The 14,630-nt window shown below is 40.3% G+C and overlaps 1 protein-coding gene across 1 annotated transcript in view; it reads right to left on the bottom strand.

The window, feature by feature from the left end:
* Positions 1–859: 859 nt before the first annotated feature.
* Positions 860–14,630, bottom strand: part of UTP4 (UTP4 small subunit processome component) — a 36,013-nt gene continuing 22,242 nt past the window's right edge. Inside the window, exons 9-17 of the mRNA XM_072816455.1 lie at positions 13,731–13,827; positions 12,888–12,952; positions 11,168–11,290; positions 10,618–10,774; positions 8,400–8,506; positions 7,214–7,309; positions 3,905–4,090; positions 2,333–2,443; positions 860–1,061 (exon numbers count right to left, since the gene is read on the bottom strand). Coding sequence (XP_072672556.1) covers positions 945–1,061; positions 2,333–2,443; positions 3,905–4,090; positions 7,214–7,309; positions 8,400–8,506; positions 10,618–10,774; positions 11,168–11,290; positions 12,888–12,952; positions 13,731–13,827 — 1,059 coding nt within the window. The 3' untranslated portion in view covers positions 860–944. The remainder of the gene's footprint in view (positions 1,062–2,332; positions 2,444–3,904; positions 4,091–7,213; positions 7,310–8,399; positions 8,507–10,617; positions 10,775–11,167; positions 11,291–12,887; positions 12,953–13,730; positions 13,828–14,630) is intronic.

Here is a 14,630-nt window from a genome sequence, read left to right as displayed (position 1 = left end):
CTGCCTATTTTTTATTTAAAATTTTTTTTTTATTTATCCATGAGAGACACAGAGAGAGAGAGAGAGACAGAGAGAAACAGAGACACACAGGCAGAGGGAGCAGCAGACTCCATGCAGGGAGCCCAATGTGGGACTCGATCCTGGGACTCCAGGATCATGCCTTGAGCCAAAGGCAGGGGCTAAACTACTGAGCCATCCAGGCGTCGCATCTACTACTATTGACAAAATCCCTGCCCAGTGTTTTTTTCATCTTTGAAATGGGCACGTATATATGTGTATATGCTATTTATACATTAATGTAATATATAACATATTAAATATATATATTATATATGTTACTATATTTATTTATCAGGTGAAAGGTGATTAATGAGATTGATCACTCAAAGCTGGATTTTTTTTCCCTTTAAATAAAATAAATAGTCTGACTGCCAGAGGCGAAAGGCATCAATTTTTGAGATGGAGCATTGCAGTTAAAATTCTTCTCTGAAACACAGGCTGATTACCACTATTGGTCGTTAAGCTATCTTGAGTAAACAAGCCTAGTTCCGCTGACCTCTAGGGCAATGTAGGGCAGATCCCCCCCAGCCTCTGCATTGGCTGCAGGCAGGAGGCTGGCAGACAGTGAAGGTCACCAGCCCTCTGAAGCCTCAGGCATGTGTTAGGGAAGAGAAGGTAAGTACCATCTTTTTTTCCCTGAGATTGTGGTCTAAAGAGCAGGACCCTGAAAAAGTTGGATGAATGTGTAGCTGCTCAGAACATTATCCCAACTACAAATATCTTGGAGTTTCCATTCACTGGAGTCAATGAAGGGAAATTACTGTTCATTATTCTGGAAAACATTCATAATGACTCGTCCTAAAGAATAACTTTGTTTTATTATCATGATTTGTGAAAACAAACAGGGTAGACAGTTCAAGGAAGGACACAGACAGTGCCCTATTTTAGGTCCCAAATTTCTTCTTTTTGATGGGTGGTGGAAGTTGAGCGATGATGTCATCCAGGGGCCGTTCTACTGCTACCAGGGTTCTTTCATCCAAAAGATCCATGAAGAGCAAAGGCTGTGGAGAGATGATAATGACTCTACCAGGAGTTAGGCTCCAGGGCCAGTCCTAAACAGACTAACTAGAGCTAAACAGTCAGCACAGTTCAAGGCTGGAGGAATCAAAATTTCTGAGGACCCTTCCTGTCCTAGGACTCAAAATGGTTCATCAGGTTGGAATTTTTTTTGAAAACTATTTTATCTATCTAATCAATCAATCTATCTAATCTATCTATCTTAATCTTAATCTTAGGGCAACTGGATGGCTGAGTCAGTTGAGTGTCTGACTCTTTTATCTCAGGGTTGTGAGTTCAGTCTCCATGTTGTGCTTCATGCTGGGCATGGAGCCTACCTAAAAAATTTTAAAAATAATCTCTACACCTAATGTGGGGCTCAAACTCACAACCTTGAAATCAATAGTAATATATGCTCTACTGACTGAGCCAACCAGGTCCCCCAAGGTTAGGAACCTTTTATTTTAAGTTTATTTTTTTAGTAATCACTGTGCCCAATGTGGGGCATGATCCTGAGATCAAGAGTCGCATGTTCTTCTGACTGAACCAGACAGGCACCTCAAGGTTGGGAACTTCTGAGTTCACAAATAAAAGATTTCAACAAGATTTTTCATGTTTTTCTATTCAGAACATTTATTCTCTAACTTCTTAGGGATCAACGTTAACTTCTGGAGCCTGAATTCTTGGCAAACAGCAAGTCACAAATGCATTAAGAAACTAATCATACTTAAATAATTTACAGATGTCCCTCTTTAAAAAATATTCTTGCAAACCCCTGAGGAAATGTTCCAGGACACCCAAGGAACTCTAATCTGAGAAGCATGAGTGCGGAACTTCGAAATTGGCACAAAACAGCTACAGTATCATAAGCTTAATGAATATTTGTTTCATATATAGTGGAAAGGCTTAGCCCAGAATGGGAAGTCACAATAAATCCAATGACTTCCACTTGTTGAAATTTATCTGGTGGAAAATTCTCCATTTAGAAGTCACATTTAAAGCCAGCTTTAACACAAAGACACCACCTGAGCGCCACCATGATTTCTCACTAGGTATGTATTTCATTCTGGTTAAGTATTATGTGCATACCTCTCATATGTTGAGGTGTGAATAATGAAATGCAAACATAAGGGACAAACATCCTCAGAAAGGTACTTGACTTTACAAACCAGGCTCTCTGCACATAAAAGGTGCTCTTGTCTGCCTACTGTGGAGATTACATTTTGATAATATCACAAGGAACCAACCATCTAGAATATAATGCAAGATGTTTTACCTTATATATCTTAGAAATTTTAAAGGCATGGGCGGTACGCCTCCTGATAACATCTGATTCGTTCGTGGGAGGAAGTGGATTGTAGAATAAGGTTTTGTCATTTGGAAGAGGCTAAAAAGACAAAGGCATACTGTTTAAATCATTATTTTTATTAGGCTTCTCCAGAACAAAGGACTATAGTGATTTTTCAGGCAAACACTACCCTTGAACATCATATGAGACATTTACTACCTCCTTGACTCCCATTACTTCAGGAAAAGCTGTAGTCACATTTCCAGCTGTACTGCAAGAGGGTGGGAGCATGAAGCAAAGAGCATGGTACTCTCTAGTCCAGCAAGACCAAAGGGACCAGCCAGAGCTTCTGGCCAGTCTTGTAACACTTTGTGAGATGGAACAAATTGGCACGTGCAGAAGCTTAGCGCACGCAGGCTCTGCTTTCTAGACTCTTCTCCCAACCAGATCACCAGACAGGCAAAGTGATTAAAGTTCTCCCCAGGCCAAAACCGAAATACAAACCACCCCCACTGATGTCACTGACACTTTGAGAGATGGCCTCTGGCCAAACAAGTGATATTTCATCTCTGACTTCCTTGGGAAATAGCTCTGCCCAGCATGAGGAACTGATGGACTTATCACCCATGCTTGACAAAAAATATGGACCTGCCTGGGCTGAGTTACAATGAGGAAAGTGAGTGGGAGGGGCCCTTCCTGTATCACTCATTCTGCAGAAGGCACTTGTCAGCCAGCTTCGTTTCCCACGCCCAGAGGACAGAGGGTCTGGGAGATGTGTTGCAGTGACACATCATGCACACCTCCTTTAAGGCCATCTGCTACTTTCCTCTCAGTTCCTTCCCACCCCCACCTGCACAGATATACCAAAATACAGTGTGTTGGTTGTAATCTAAGCCCAGGGTACATTATAGGCAAGGCCACAGCTATTACTGCTCCTAGGAAACAAAGTAGCGGTCCAGAGAAGGCATGTAAATTGGGGTGAATCAAAACAGCAGCTAGCAGAGGCTGGAATCTGGAAATGAAAAAAATGTTCACAACCCCTCTAAAATCACAGCCATGAAGAATGAAATTTTCCTGGCTGGACTTTTTTCAAGACATTACGACCAATTCTTCAAGCTTATAGATACTATTCCAGCATTTTCAGGCAAGGGGCAAAAGTGGTCAAAACCTCAGCCTGTGTCTCCTTTAATAAAATTGTGTTATTTAGCCACCCCAGGGTGCAGAGATAGAAGTAATTCAGCCAAATCAACAGTCTTCCCCATGAGAGTTACCTTCTGAATACTCATCTAATCACTTTCGTACTTAGGTTTATATGTTTACAGGAAAAGCAGAGAATGCTTAAGTCAGCAAAAAACAGTACACAAATGCCTGCCCCTACCCTGGGAGCCTCATGGGGCCTGGGAGTGAAAATGAGGAAATCTGCAAAACAAAAGTTCCTCTCTCCAAAGAATAGGTCAGGAAATTTTATTCTGATTCTCCTTTCTCTTGGTTTTAGAACTTGAAAATTCCTAAGTACAGAAAAGTCAGTGTCAGCACAAGTGGTAGCAGTGAGGAACTTACCAATGACTTGTCAATGATGCAGAACATGTAGGCATCATGGAGAAGGATGTGCATTGGTCTCTTGGGATGAAAACTGATATGTGTGATGGGAGTGTCCCTTTGGAGCCAAAGGTAATGAAACCCCTGCTTCTGGATGGTCCGGCTCCACTCTGTATACTGTTTGTCTGGGATACTGTACTCAAATACCTAAAGAAGGATAGGATACACAAGAAATGCAGGCTGACACCCAGAAAAACTAGAAGGTATCCCTGATTCCTAACCAGAAAGTATCTATACAAACCCTAACTGCATCATATTCAGCCTTATGCCTACTGGTTTTTTTTTTTTTAAGACTTTATTTATTTATTCATGAGAGACACAGAGAGAGAGAGGCAGAGACATAGGCAGAGGAAGAAGCAGGCTCCATGCAGGGAGCCCAATGTGGGACTTGATCCCGGGTCTCCAGGGTCATGCCCTAGGCTGAAGGTAGGCATTAAACCACTGAGCCACCCAGGGATCCCCTTTCTGTTTTTAAAGTAAAAAAAAAAAAAAAAAAAAAAAAAAAAAGTTAATTAATTAATTAATTACAGGACACTAAACAATTAAACCAGAAAGGTTTACAGTGAAATTCACCCTGTCATCTTGACACCTCTCCTTCCCAAAACAAGAGGAGCCTATTTACATCTTTTCAGATCTTTTATGCATACAATACATGCTATTCTGCATGTTGTATTTTTTATTTAGCATTATATCATGGAGACTGAGCCATGTCAGTATCAATAACTACAGCTATATATCCATCACTCTTGCTCCTCTCACACATAATGTATTCACATTTTTTTAAAAATTTTTTTTAAAGATTTTATTTATTTATTCATAGACACACACAGAGAGAGGCAGAAACACAGGCAGAGGGAGAAGCAGGCTCCATGCAGGGAGCCGGACGTGGGACTTGATCCCAGGTCTCCAGGATCACACCCCAGGCTGCAGGCAGCGCCACCGGGGCTGCCCCATGTATTCATATTTTGAAAAAAAATATTTTCTATTTATTTATTCATGAAAGACACAGAGAAAGAGAGGCAGAGACATAGGCAGAGAGACAAGCAGGGTCCACGCAGGGAACCCGATGAGGGACTCGATCCCGGGACCCCAGGATCACACCCTGGGCTGAAGGCACACGCTCAACAGCTGAGCCACCTAGGGATCCCAATGTATTCACTTTTTGGACGTATCATGATTTACTTATCTAATTTGTTTAATGGACATTTACACTATTTCCAATCTTTTACTGTTACAAAGCTGCACTGATTATCTGTCTTTTTTGTACTACTGAAGGCATAGATCTATAGGAATAACTTTTTCTTTCTTCTTAAAAATTGACTGATTGGTGGGATCCCTGGGTGGCGCAGCGGTTTGGCGCCTGCCTTTGGCCCAGGGCGCGATCCTGGAGATCCGGGATCGAATCCCACATCGGGCTCCCTGCACGGAGCCTGCTTCTCCCTCTGCCTATGTCTCTGCCTCTCTCTCTCTCACTGTGTGCCTATCATAAATAAATAAAAATTAAAAAAAAAAAAATTGACTGATTGGGATCCGGGATCGAATCCCACATCAGGCTCCCAGTGCATGGAGCCTGCTTCTCCCTCTGCCTATGTCTCTGCCTCTCTCTCTCTCTGTGTGACTATCATAAAAAAAAAAAAAGACTGAGAGAGAGAGAGAGAGAGAGAGTGCAAGTGCGCCCGCGCGCCCAAGCATGTGAGTGCACAAGGAAGAAAGAACCCTAAGAAGACTCCACGCTGAGTATGGAGTCTGAGGCAGGGCTCTATCTCACAACCTTGAGATCGAGACTTGAGCCAAAACCAAGAGTCAGATGTTTAACTAACTGCACCACCAGGCATCCCAGGAAGAACTCTTAAAATTGGAACTTCTGATTCAAAGATTATGTGTATTTAATTTTTAAAAATGCATCTCAAAGTGTCCTCTAAAGGGGCCATACTAATATATACAGTGTATGAAGTGGTATTTCCTGTATCCTCACAGCATTGTGCATTATCAACTGTACTGATTTTTGTTAACCTAACAAGTACAAAAAAATTTCCTACTAGATTTAAAGCACCTAAGGGACCAACTGCCAGAAAAAGGCATCAGGTGGACATTATGTGTGATAAAGACAAGCATGTGGGGGATCCCTGGGTGGCTCAGCAGTTTAGCCCCTGCCTTTGGCCCAGGGTGTGATCCTGGAGTCCGAGTCCCAGGATCGAGTCCCGCGTCGGGCTCTCTCTCTCTCATAAATAAATAAATAAAATAAATAAATAAATAAATAAATCTATCTTTAAAAAAAAAAAAAAAGACAAGGATGTGGCTTCACTAATCTTTCGGTTACTGAACAAGGTCACAAACTCACGAAACTGAAATGAAAGGTTTCATTTTGTGGATTGAACACACACACACACACACACACACGTGAGTGTAAAAACTATTAAAGTAGCAAGCATCAGTTGCCCAGCAATCTACTTATATGTGCTACTCAGACCATACTTTATTTTTCCAACAGCTCAATGAGAGAGGTATTATGCCCATTTTACAGATCAGGATCATCGTCAAGTACTGATCATTTCACAATGTATTCCATTTCACAATAGCTATAACTCAGTTATTTTAAAGATTTTCTTACAATTTGGTATAGAAAAAAGCAGTAGGCTATGCACTCATTTTGGCTACTCTTTGCAATGGCCTAATTTCTGTATCTGCCAAAGTGAAGGCAAATTTCATGATTTTTTTAGTCACTCCCAACTTCAAGGTCTTATTCCATCCCATATCCAGTCTAACACCTGGGTCCATATCATCTCTAGTCTAAAATAACGAGGGGCACTGAGATGGCTCAGTTAGTTAAACGTCTGCCTTTGGCTCAGATCTCTAGGTCCTGGGATCGAGCTCTGCATTGGGCTCCCTGCTTAGCAGGGGAGTCTGCCTCTCCCTCCCCCTCCACCACTTATGTTCTCTCTTGCTAGCTCTGCTCTCTCTCAGAAAGAAGTAAAACAATCTTAAAAAAAAAAAAAAAAAAAAATTAAAATAACCAATAAAATGAGTACTTCAAAATCCTTCCTTTTACTCTATAATCTCAGAGCTTCATCATTCCATTGTGCCCATCAAGCCAAAGGATATTACTGGCCTATAAATACCCAAGCTAGATACATGGAAGCTTTACTTTGCAGAAGAGAAAACTACCTGTGTATCTTCCACTACATTCAAACAAAGGCTCCTCCAAAATTGTCATTAGCTTTTTAGTTACTATCCAACAGAAAGGAATTAGAAAACATTGGAATCTCTTACCTGCTGGTCAGAATGAGCGATGACAAGGTTGTTGGTATTGGGGGCGATGGCCAGAGCAGTCACAGGGAAATTATAGGAAGGTACTGTGCAGTGAAGCTGGAACAAATAACAGATACAAAAGACAATTCTACATACCTTCCCTCAGGGAAGGCTGGATGCTCTAGGTCTGTGGTTTTAAATAATGTTCCTTAGAACTCAAAAAAAAGTTCTATGGAAGCTCCCCAAAACATCAGGCAGTATCTCCAAATAAACCTAAATTTCATTAAAACAAGCAAACACAAAACCACATGTAACTGCTTACAAAACTGACTGCATTTGCAGAAAACTTCAGAGTAAAGCTTTTGCTACCATCCCTCTATCTGTATGAATTGCTCATAAATATGTCATTGAACAAGGAATCTATAGCTCTACACTAGATAAAAAAGAAACTAATGCCTAGACATGGACATGTATATACAGTTGCAAGACATGTGCACTCTTAAATGCCAGGCAAAGTTCAAAGAGCAGTACGTGCTCCTGCCACAAGGTCATCAAGATTAAGTAATGCAGTTAGCAGGCAAACTCATTCAATGGTACAGTTTGGTATTGTTCTATAAACATTTGATGCTTAATGCCAGTTTGGGGTACTTATATAATTTTTATGAAGATGAAAACTTCTACGGGGTTATTTTAATTCAAGTGTGGACAAGATCATTACTAATTAGTGAAAGTATTTTCCTGCTATTCCTCTAATTTCTATTTAATTAAAAAATATCTTGAGGGTACTTGATAGGATGAGCACTGGATGTTAGACTGTATGTTGGCAAATTGAATTTAAATTAAAAAAAAGGAAAAAAAATACCTTGAGATTACAAGGCAATCTATTAATAGGAAATTGTTACTACCTGCAAGTATTCATCTGGGTAAATTCGAATTCTCCTCTTCATAATATAGAAATAATCTGGATGTGAATTCATTATCCATAAATCCTTAATTTCAAACTTCTGTACAAGAGTACTTTCACCGTTCCCACTAACTGATTTTAATATTGCAGATTAGTTTTTGAGCTCCAAACAAATAAAACAGGAAAAATTCTTAGCTTAAAAAAAAAAAGCCTAGTAATTTTCTAGGGCATACCAATCTGCCTTGAGTCTTGTAACTGCAGAGCTAACATCCTTCTGTTTCCTGCTCCTTAAACCGTGCTCACCTTCAGATTTTTTATGTTGTACACATGGACTCCAGCACTGGTACCTGATGCAGCCAGCCAATTCCCATCTGGACTTACTGCCAAAAGACACATGGACTCCACTGTCCCTGTGCAGACAGAGTAACAGTTAAGTCTTCTGAATTCACTGTTCATAGCCAGCTTTGGCCTGAAGATAACAAAAGCCAGTATGTTTTTTTTTTTTTTTTTAAGATTTCTTTCTTCCTAAAACACTATTTATTTATTTATTTATATTTATGGGGGGGGGGGGCGCGAAGATGATAACAAAAGCCAGTAAGTTTTTTTTAAGATTTCTTTCTTTCTAAAAGATTTATTTGTTTGTTTGTTTGTTTGTTTGTTGGGGGGGGGGCGCACAGAGACACAGGCAGAGGGAGAAGCAGGCTCCATGCAGGGAGCCCGATGTGGGACTCGATCCTGGGTCTCTGGGATCATGCCCTGGGCTGAAGGAGGCACTAAACCGCTGAGCCACCTGGGCTGCCTTCCCTTTTCCCTTTTCCCTTCCCTTTCCTTTCCTTCCTTCTTTCAAGATTTTATTTATTTATTCATGAAAGACACAGAAAGAAGGCAGAGGCAGAGGGAGAAGCAGGCACCTCACAGGGAGCCTGATGTGGGACTCGATCCCGGAACTCTGGGATCATGCCCTGAGCCAAAGGCTCAACCGCTGAGCCACCCAGGCGTCCTGAAAAAGCTTTATAATAAGAAATAAAACAGGTGCTGAAGGATGGGTGAGTGGGCAGCAAAGGATAGAGAACAAAGTGAACTAAGTGAAAAGGACTGGAATAGCGGCTTGGTGGCTCTGAAGAAACCAGCTTGACCGTAAGAGGATAAGAGATAAAACAGAAGGAACAAATAATGTGATATCTATAACACAGAGCCTAATTTTAAGGGGTGCTAAATGCAAAACAGAGTCTACATTTTTTAATAACAACATGTACTCAATACACATTGCCGCTTATTTTATCTGACTCTTAACCTGTGGGTTTCTTTTCCTGTATGCTTCTGGAGCAGCTTATGAACAGTGATAGAGTTTAAGTTAAAAGAGTTGATTTTCCAGGCTGATGGAGTCTAAGCAAGTTCTCAACCATAAACTGAGCAATAGTTATCTATACAGTTTCTCAGTCATGCATACTCATGCTCTCAAGAACATGAGAAATTCAATCGTGAACTTTATATGACAGGAAATAAAACTGCATGTTTAAGTTCATCTTTATTAAAAAAAAACAAGTTGGGGGATGCCTGGGTGGCTCAGTCGATTAAGTGTCTGACTTTGGTTCAGGTCAAAGTCTCTGGATCCTGGGATCCAGCTACATCAGGCTCCGCCTCTGGCAGGGAGTCCGTTTGTCCCTCTCCCTCTCTTTCTTAAATAAATAAGATCTTAAAACAAAAAGCCACAAAAATAAAGCAAAACAACCACCAGGGGTATCTGGGGGGTGCAGTTGGTTAAGCCTCTGACTCTTGGACTTATGCCATGATCTAAGGATCAAGAGATTGAACTCCACACATCATTGGGCTCTGTGCTTAGCACAGTGGGCTTAAGATTCTCTCTCCCTCTCCCTCTGCCCCTCCTGATCATGCTCTCTCTTCTCCCTCAAATAAATTATAAAATAGGGACACCTGGGTGGCTCAGTGGTTGAGCATCTGCCTTTGGCTCAGGGCATGATCCCTGGGCCTGGGATCAAGTCCCACATCAGATTCCTTGCAGGGAGCCTGCTTCTTCCTGTACCTATGTCTTTGCCTTTCTGTCTCTCATGAATAAATAAAATCTTTAAAAAAATAATAAACCTTTATTAAAAAAATAAAATAAAAACAAAAAAAGTCTAAAAAATACCTCTGTACAAACATGTCAGAAATACACAAAAATATTAATGGCAGTTGTTTCTGGATGTCAGGATTACAGAGGATTTTAACTTTCTTCTTGCTCTGCTAACAAAACTCTAGGAAGGGTGATGAAACTTCTGGCCCCAAATAAGGAATCAAAAACCCAGTGAGAAAAGAGTAGGTGTAAGGAACATTTCAGATCTCGTCAAGCGTTTTCACGTGCCAGATATCTCCTCCTACTTTAAATTGCAAACATGTGAGTATTTGCAGGGCTGAGAAGAGCATTAGGGAATCCCAACAATGAGTGATGTTTAAAAAGGGGGGAGAAAAAGATACACAGAGACTGACAACTCTCTCCTTTGTCCAGTTACCAAGTTCCCACCTGACTGAGGCTGAAAAGTATGCAGGTGCTTGAAGCTTCCTTCCAACAGGCGAATAATATGTAGAGACCCTTGATTTGATGCCACAAAGAGCTTAGCTGAATCTTCAGAAAACAAAATCTGAAGGGCAGAGCGAAGGAATGCTGGCATTTTGGAAACCTTGGGGTGAACCAGTAGGAAAAAACCAGTAAGACAGAGAAGACAGACCTAGAATCCATCAAAAATAATCACAGCCAGGCTTAAATGACATTAATGCTTCCCGTACCTAAGAAAGCCAACTGAGCAAGAACCTGGAACACTGACATGCCTATTGTAACCTATCCATCCCCCACTTTCATCTCTTCAAAAGCCTAACCTTTAGTGTCACTTTCTGGCATTTCCCTACTCCTCCAAAAATAAAATTGATTCAAAATGGAAGTAAGACAGTTTTATAACAGCTGCCTCCAAATAGCTTTTTACTGAGCAAAGATTCATATCCAGTACATTCCACTTCACATAAAAATCACTTATGAAATTTCTTATTGTTTAACCAGACATTGTGTTATTACTTACCCTTTGGAGGCTTATGTTGTCATGTTCATAATTCAACCGATAAAGAAAAAAACGAGAAGTTGTAGAATAGGCTATCCAACTTCCACACGGGGAGATACAGCTGCAAATAATGTTTTCTGGACCCTGGCAATGTTTGGAATCAAGATGAATAACCAGAAAAACTTCACATGATAAGGTTCCTGTGACATGAATCCTCAAGCTATTGCTACTCCGGATATACGCACAAACACCTACACATAATCCTGACACTGATATGCTATGATTATTTCAGAGGTACAGCACCTAAATGGTGTGGCTTGATTTCCAAAACCAAGAACAGAGGTCTATGAATACTAAGAACTGATCTCTGCCCATCATGTACTTTAAAGATAGCTTCATACTAAACTCTAACTTTAGAAACCGGAGAAGAAAGGCATTTGATGCAGTAAAGCTTTGGAGGCCAGGTGGCTTAGAAAACTGATTTTCTGGGTTTTGTTTATGATACCTGCCTCAAAGCTCCCCATGAAATAATAAATAAAAAAATCTGCAAAATAAAGAAGTTTAATGTAACATTTATATAATTAAAAAACACAAAATATCTAAATGTATGTACTAATACACACATCTGTGTCACATAAAAAAGATCTGGAAGGACATATAGTGAATCAATACTGTTATTATATAATAATAATTATTCTGGGAGAGTGGACTAGAATTAAAGAGGTAGTCAAGGCTATAAACTACAAATACTGTTTGAATTCTTTCCAGTAAGAATGTATTCACAAATATTTATGAAATTAAAATAAAGACATTTAGGGGTGCCTAGCTGGCTCAATCGGAAGAGAATGTGACTCTCGATCTCAGGGTTGTGAGGTCAAGCCCCACGATGGGTGTTGAGATTACTAAAAAAAAAAGTAAAAACTTAAAAAAAAAAAAAGACATTTAAAAGGAACTTACAAAACATTTTGAATATTGTATTCTCATCACTGTGGAAAGAAATGACATACACATGCACATATGGGTAGAAATCTTTTCTGGAAGGATGTACAAGAAACTATTGGCAGTGATTATCTCTGAAGAGTGGGACTGGGATTTGGGGTAAGAAGGAGGCTTTCTTTTAAAGATTTTATTTATTTATTCATGAGAGACACAGAGAAAGAGAGGCAGAGACACAGGCAGAGACAGAAGCAGTCCCCATGCAGGGAGCCTGATGTGGGACTCGATCCTGGGTCTCCAGGATCACACCCTGGGCTGAAGGCAGGTGCTCAACTGCTGAGCCACCCCCAGGTGTCCCAAGAAGGAGGCTTTTTCATTGTACTCTTGTACCATTTTATTATTTTAATTTTTATTTTTTTTAGAGAGAGCATGTGTGAGGGGGGCGGAGGAAGAGTGAGAATCTTAAGCAGACTCCTCACTCAGCGTGGACCCTGATGTAGGGCCCCATCTCACAACTAAGATCTCTGAGTCAAAATCAACCGATTGAGCTGCCTGTACCATTTTAATTTTTTAAAAATATGCAAATTATTTATATAATAATACCAAAAGAAAGAAAAACAATTTCCTTTATTCATTCATCCAATAAATTCTGAATGCCTAACTTACCTAGTTCTGTTGACATAGTACTTCATTCAAATCATTTAAGAGTTTACAGTTTGTGGTACCAACTAAATAACCCTCAAAATTCAGAATAAGAAAAATGTTCTGGATTTCAGAGCCTGAACACACCATTAAACTTCCTTACCTTTGTCTTGAGGTGCAGCAAATGATCTGCATTTTTAGAAAGTGGAAGGGTATCCCCATTCTTTCCTGGAACAAGAAATTTCCCTGAGGTTTTCCTTCTCAAAGAAAGATCATTTGTACTTTTTTTTTTTTTTAACTAAAAAGTCACTCCTGAGTAGAATGGAATCGCTAACCACTAGGAAATCAGAAAAATGTCTGACTTAGTAAACCCACAGTTTTCTGGGCTTATAGGAGGCAGAAAGCACTGAGTACTTTCTTAGCTTCTATTTGGGTGCCTTGGATGTGGCCTATGGTAGGTATATCATTAATTCTCTGAAGCTACAACCCACAGCCAGGCATGCAGGTAGGTGGAAGTGGGGTTTGTGTGGCTTTGACTACAACTTCATTTGCTCATTTTGGAATCTAAAGCAAAAACCTCTCACCTACTATAAAACAACAGAGCCCAAACACTTCCAGAACAGGTCATACACAAGGCCACTAAGGCTATCACCCTAGTAAGATCAACGTGACCTTCTTTTTCACTGTAGGACTGTCACTCCCCAACATTAACCCTTATCATATTCAGCAGCTTGTTTTGATCCCAGTCAAGATGGGGCAAACTGATTCTATAACCTTTACCTCCACTATGCCTTACAGTGTACCTTATAGAATCATCAACTTTTAACATAGAATCATTATCCTGCTAATGATTCTAACACTGAAGAACTCTTTTGCTCTGCCCATAAGCTGCCAAAGACACAGAAAAATCTACTTCCATTTTTCCACAAGCAAAATTTCAACTGCAATTCTAATTTTCTACTTCTCTCTCCAGTTTTCTTATTGGAAAAGTAAACTCTCATTGTACCTGTTGCAACTGTAGATCCCAGTCGCCAAAGTTCCAAGTGATGAGTAAACTGGAAAAGGAGAAGCTGCCTCTTTTTTGAACAGGAAATGAGACGTCGCTGTACCAAAAATTTAAAAGTGATAAATAAGCCAAGGTATTCTATTGCCTCAGTACTAGATACAGTAGCAATACCCTAGCACATTTTTACTGTTGAAATCCATGTACTTGTTAAAAATTTTCTAAGTACTACCATATGCCAGCACTATCCTGGGACTAAGAACCTAACGGTAAATAAAAACATAGCTATTGGCGTCAAGCTTGTAGTCTAAAAGGGCTGACAAATAATTAATCAGGCACTGCACTAAGTGTGTCAAGAATTTTAACAGAGCTAGGGATGCCTGGGTGGCTCAGCGGTTGAGCGTTTGCCCTTGGCTCAGGGCATGATCCCAGATTCCCGCGATCGAGTCCCGCATTGGGCTCCTTGCATGAAGCCTGCTTCTCCTCCCTCTGCCTGTGTCTCTACCTCTCTCTCTCATGAATAAATAAACTCTTAAAAAATATACATATATTAAAATATACATATATAATAAAGAATTTTAACAGAGCTGAGCACAGTATGTAATGAAAAGAAGTAGAAAAGATATCTAATCTAGGCTCCTGGGGATAAAGACAGGAGCCCAGATGAGGCTTATTAGTGAAGACTAATCAAGCAAAAAAAGGTAAGGCAGGATGCTCCAGGCAAAGTGATAGGCATGTAAAACAGCTCAAAGTCCAGAGAGCCTCAGAGGGAATAAAGTCTTTCAGCACACTAATCTGAGAAGATGCTGAAGGACCATGGCCAGACCAAGGCAGATTTCATAAGCCATGGTAAGGAATTAGGTTTATTCCTGAAGGCAACAGGGACCACCAACGGCTTTTAAG

This window comes from Canis lupus, chromosome 3, assembly GCF_048164855.1.
Source record: "Canis lupus baileyi chromosome 3, mCanLup2.hap1, whole genome shotgun sequence".
Classification (NCBI taxonomy): domain Eukaryota; kingdom Metazoa; phylum Chordata; class Mammalia; order Carnivora; family Canidae; genus Canis; species Canis lupus.
Note: the sequence above shows the minus strand (reverse complement) of the source record. Positions and strands in the feature narration are given on the sequence as shown.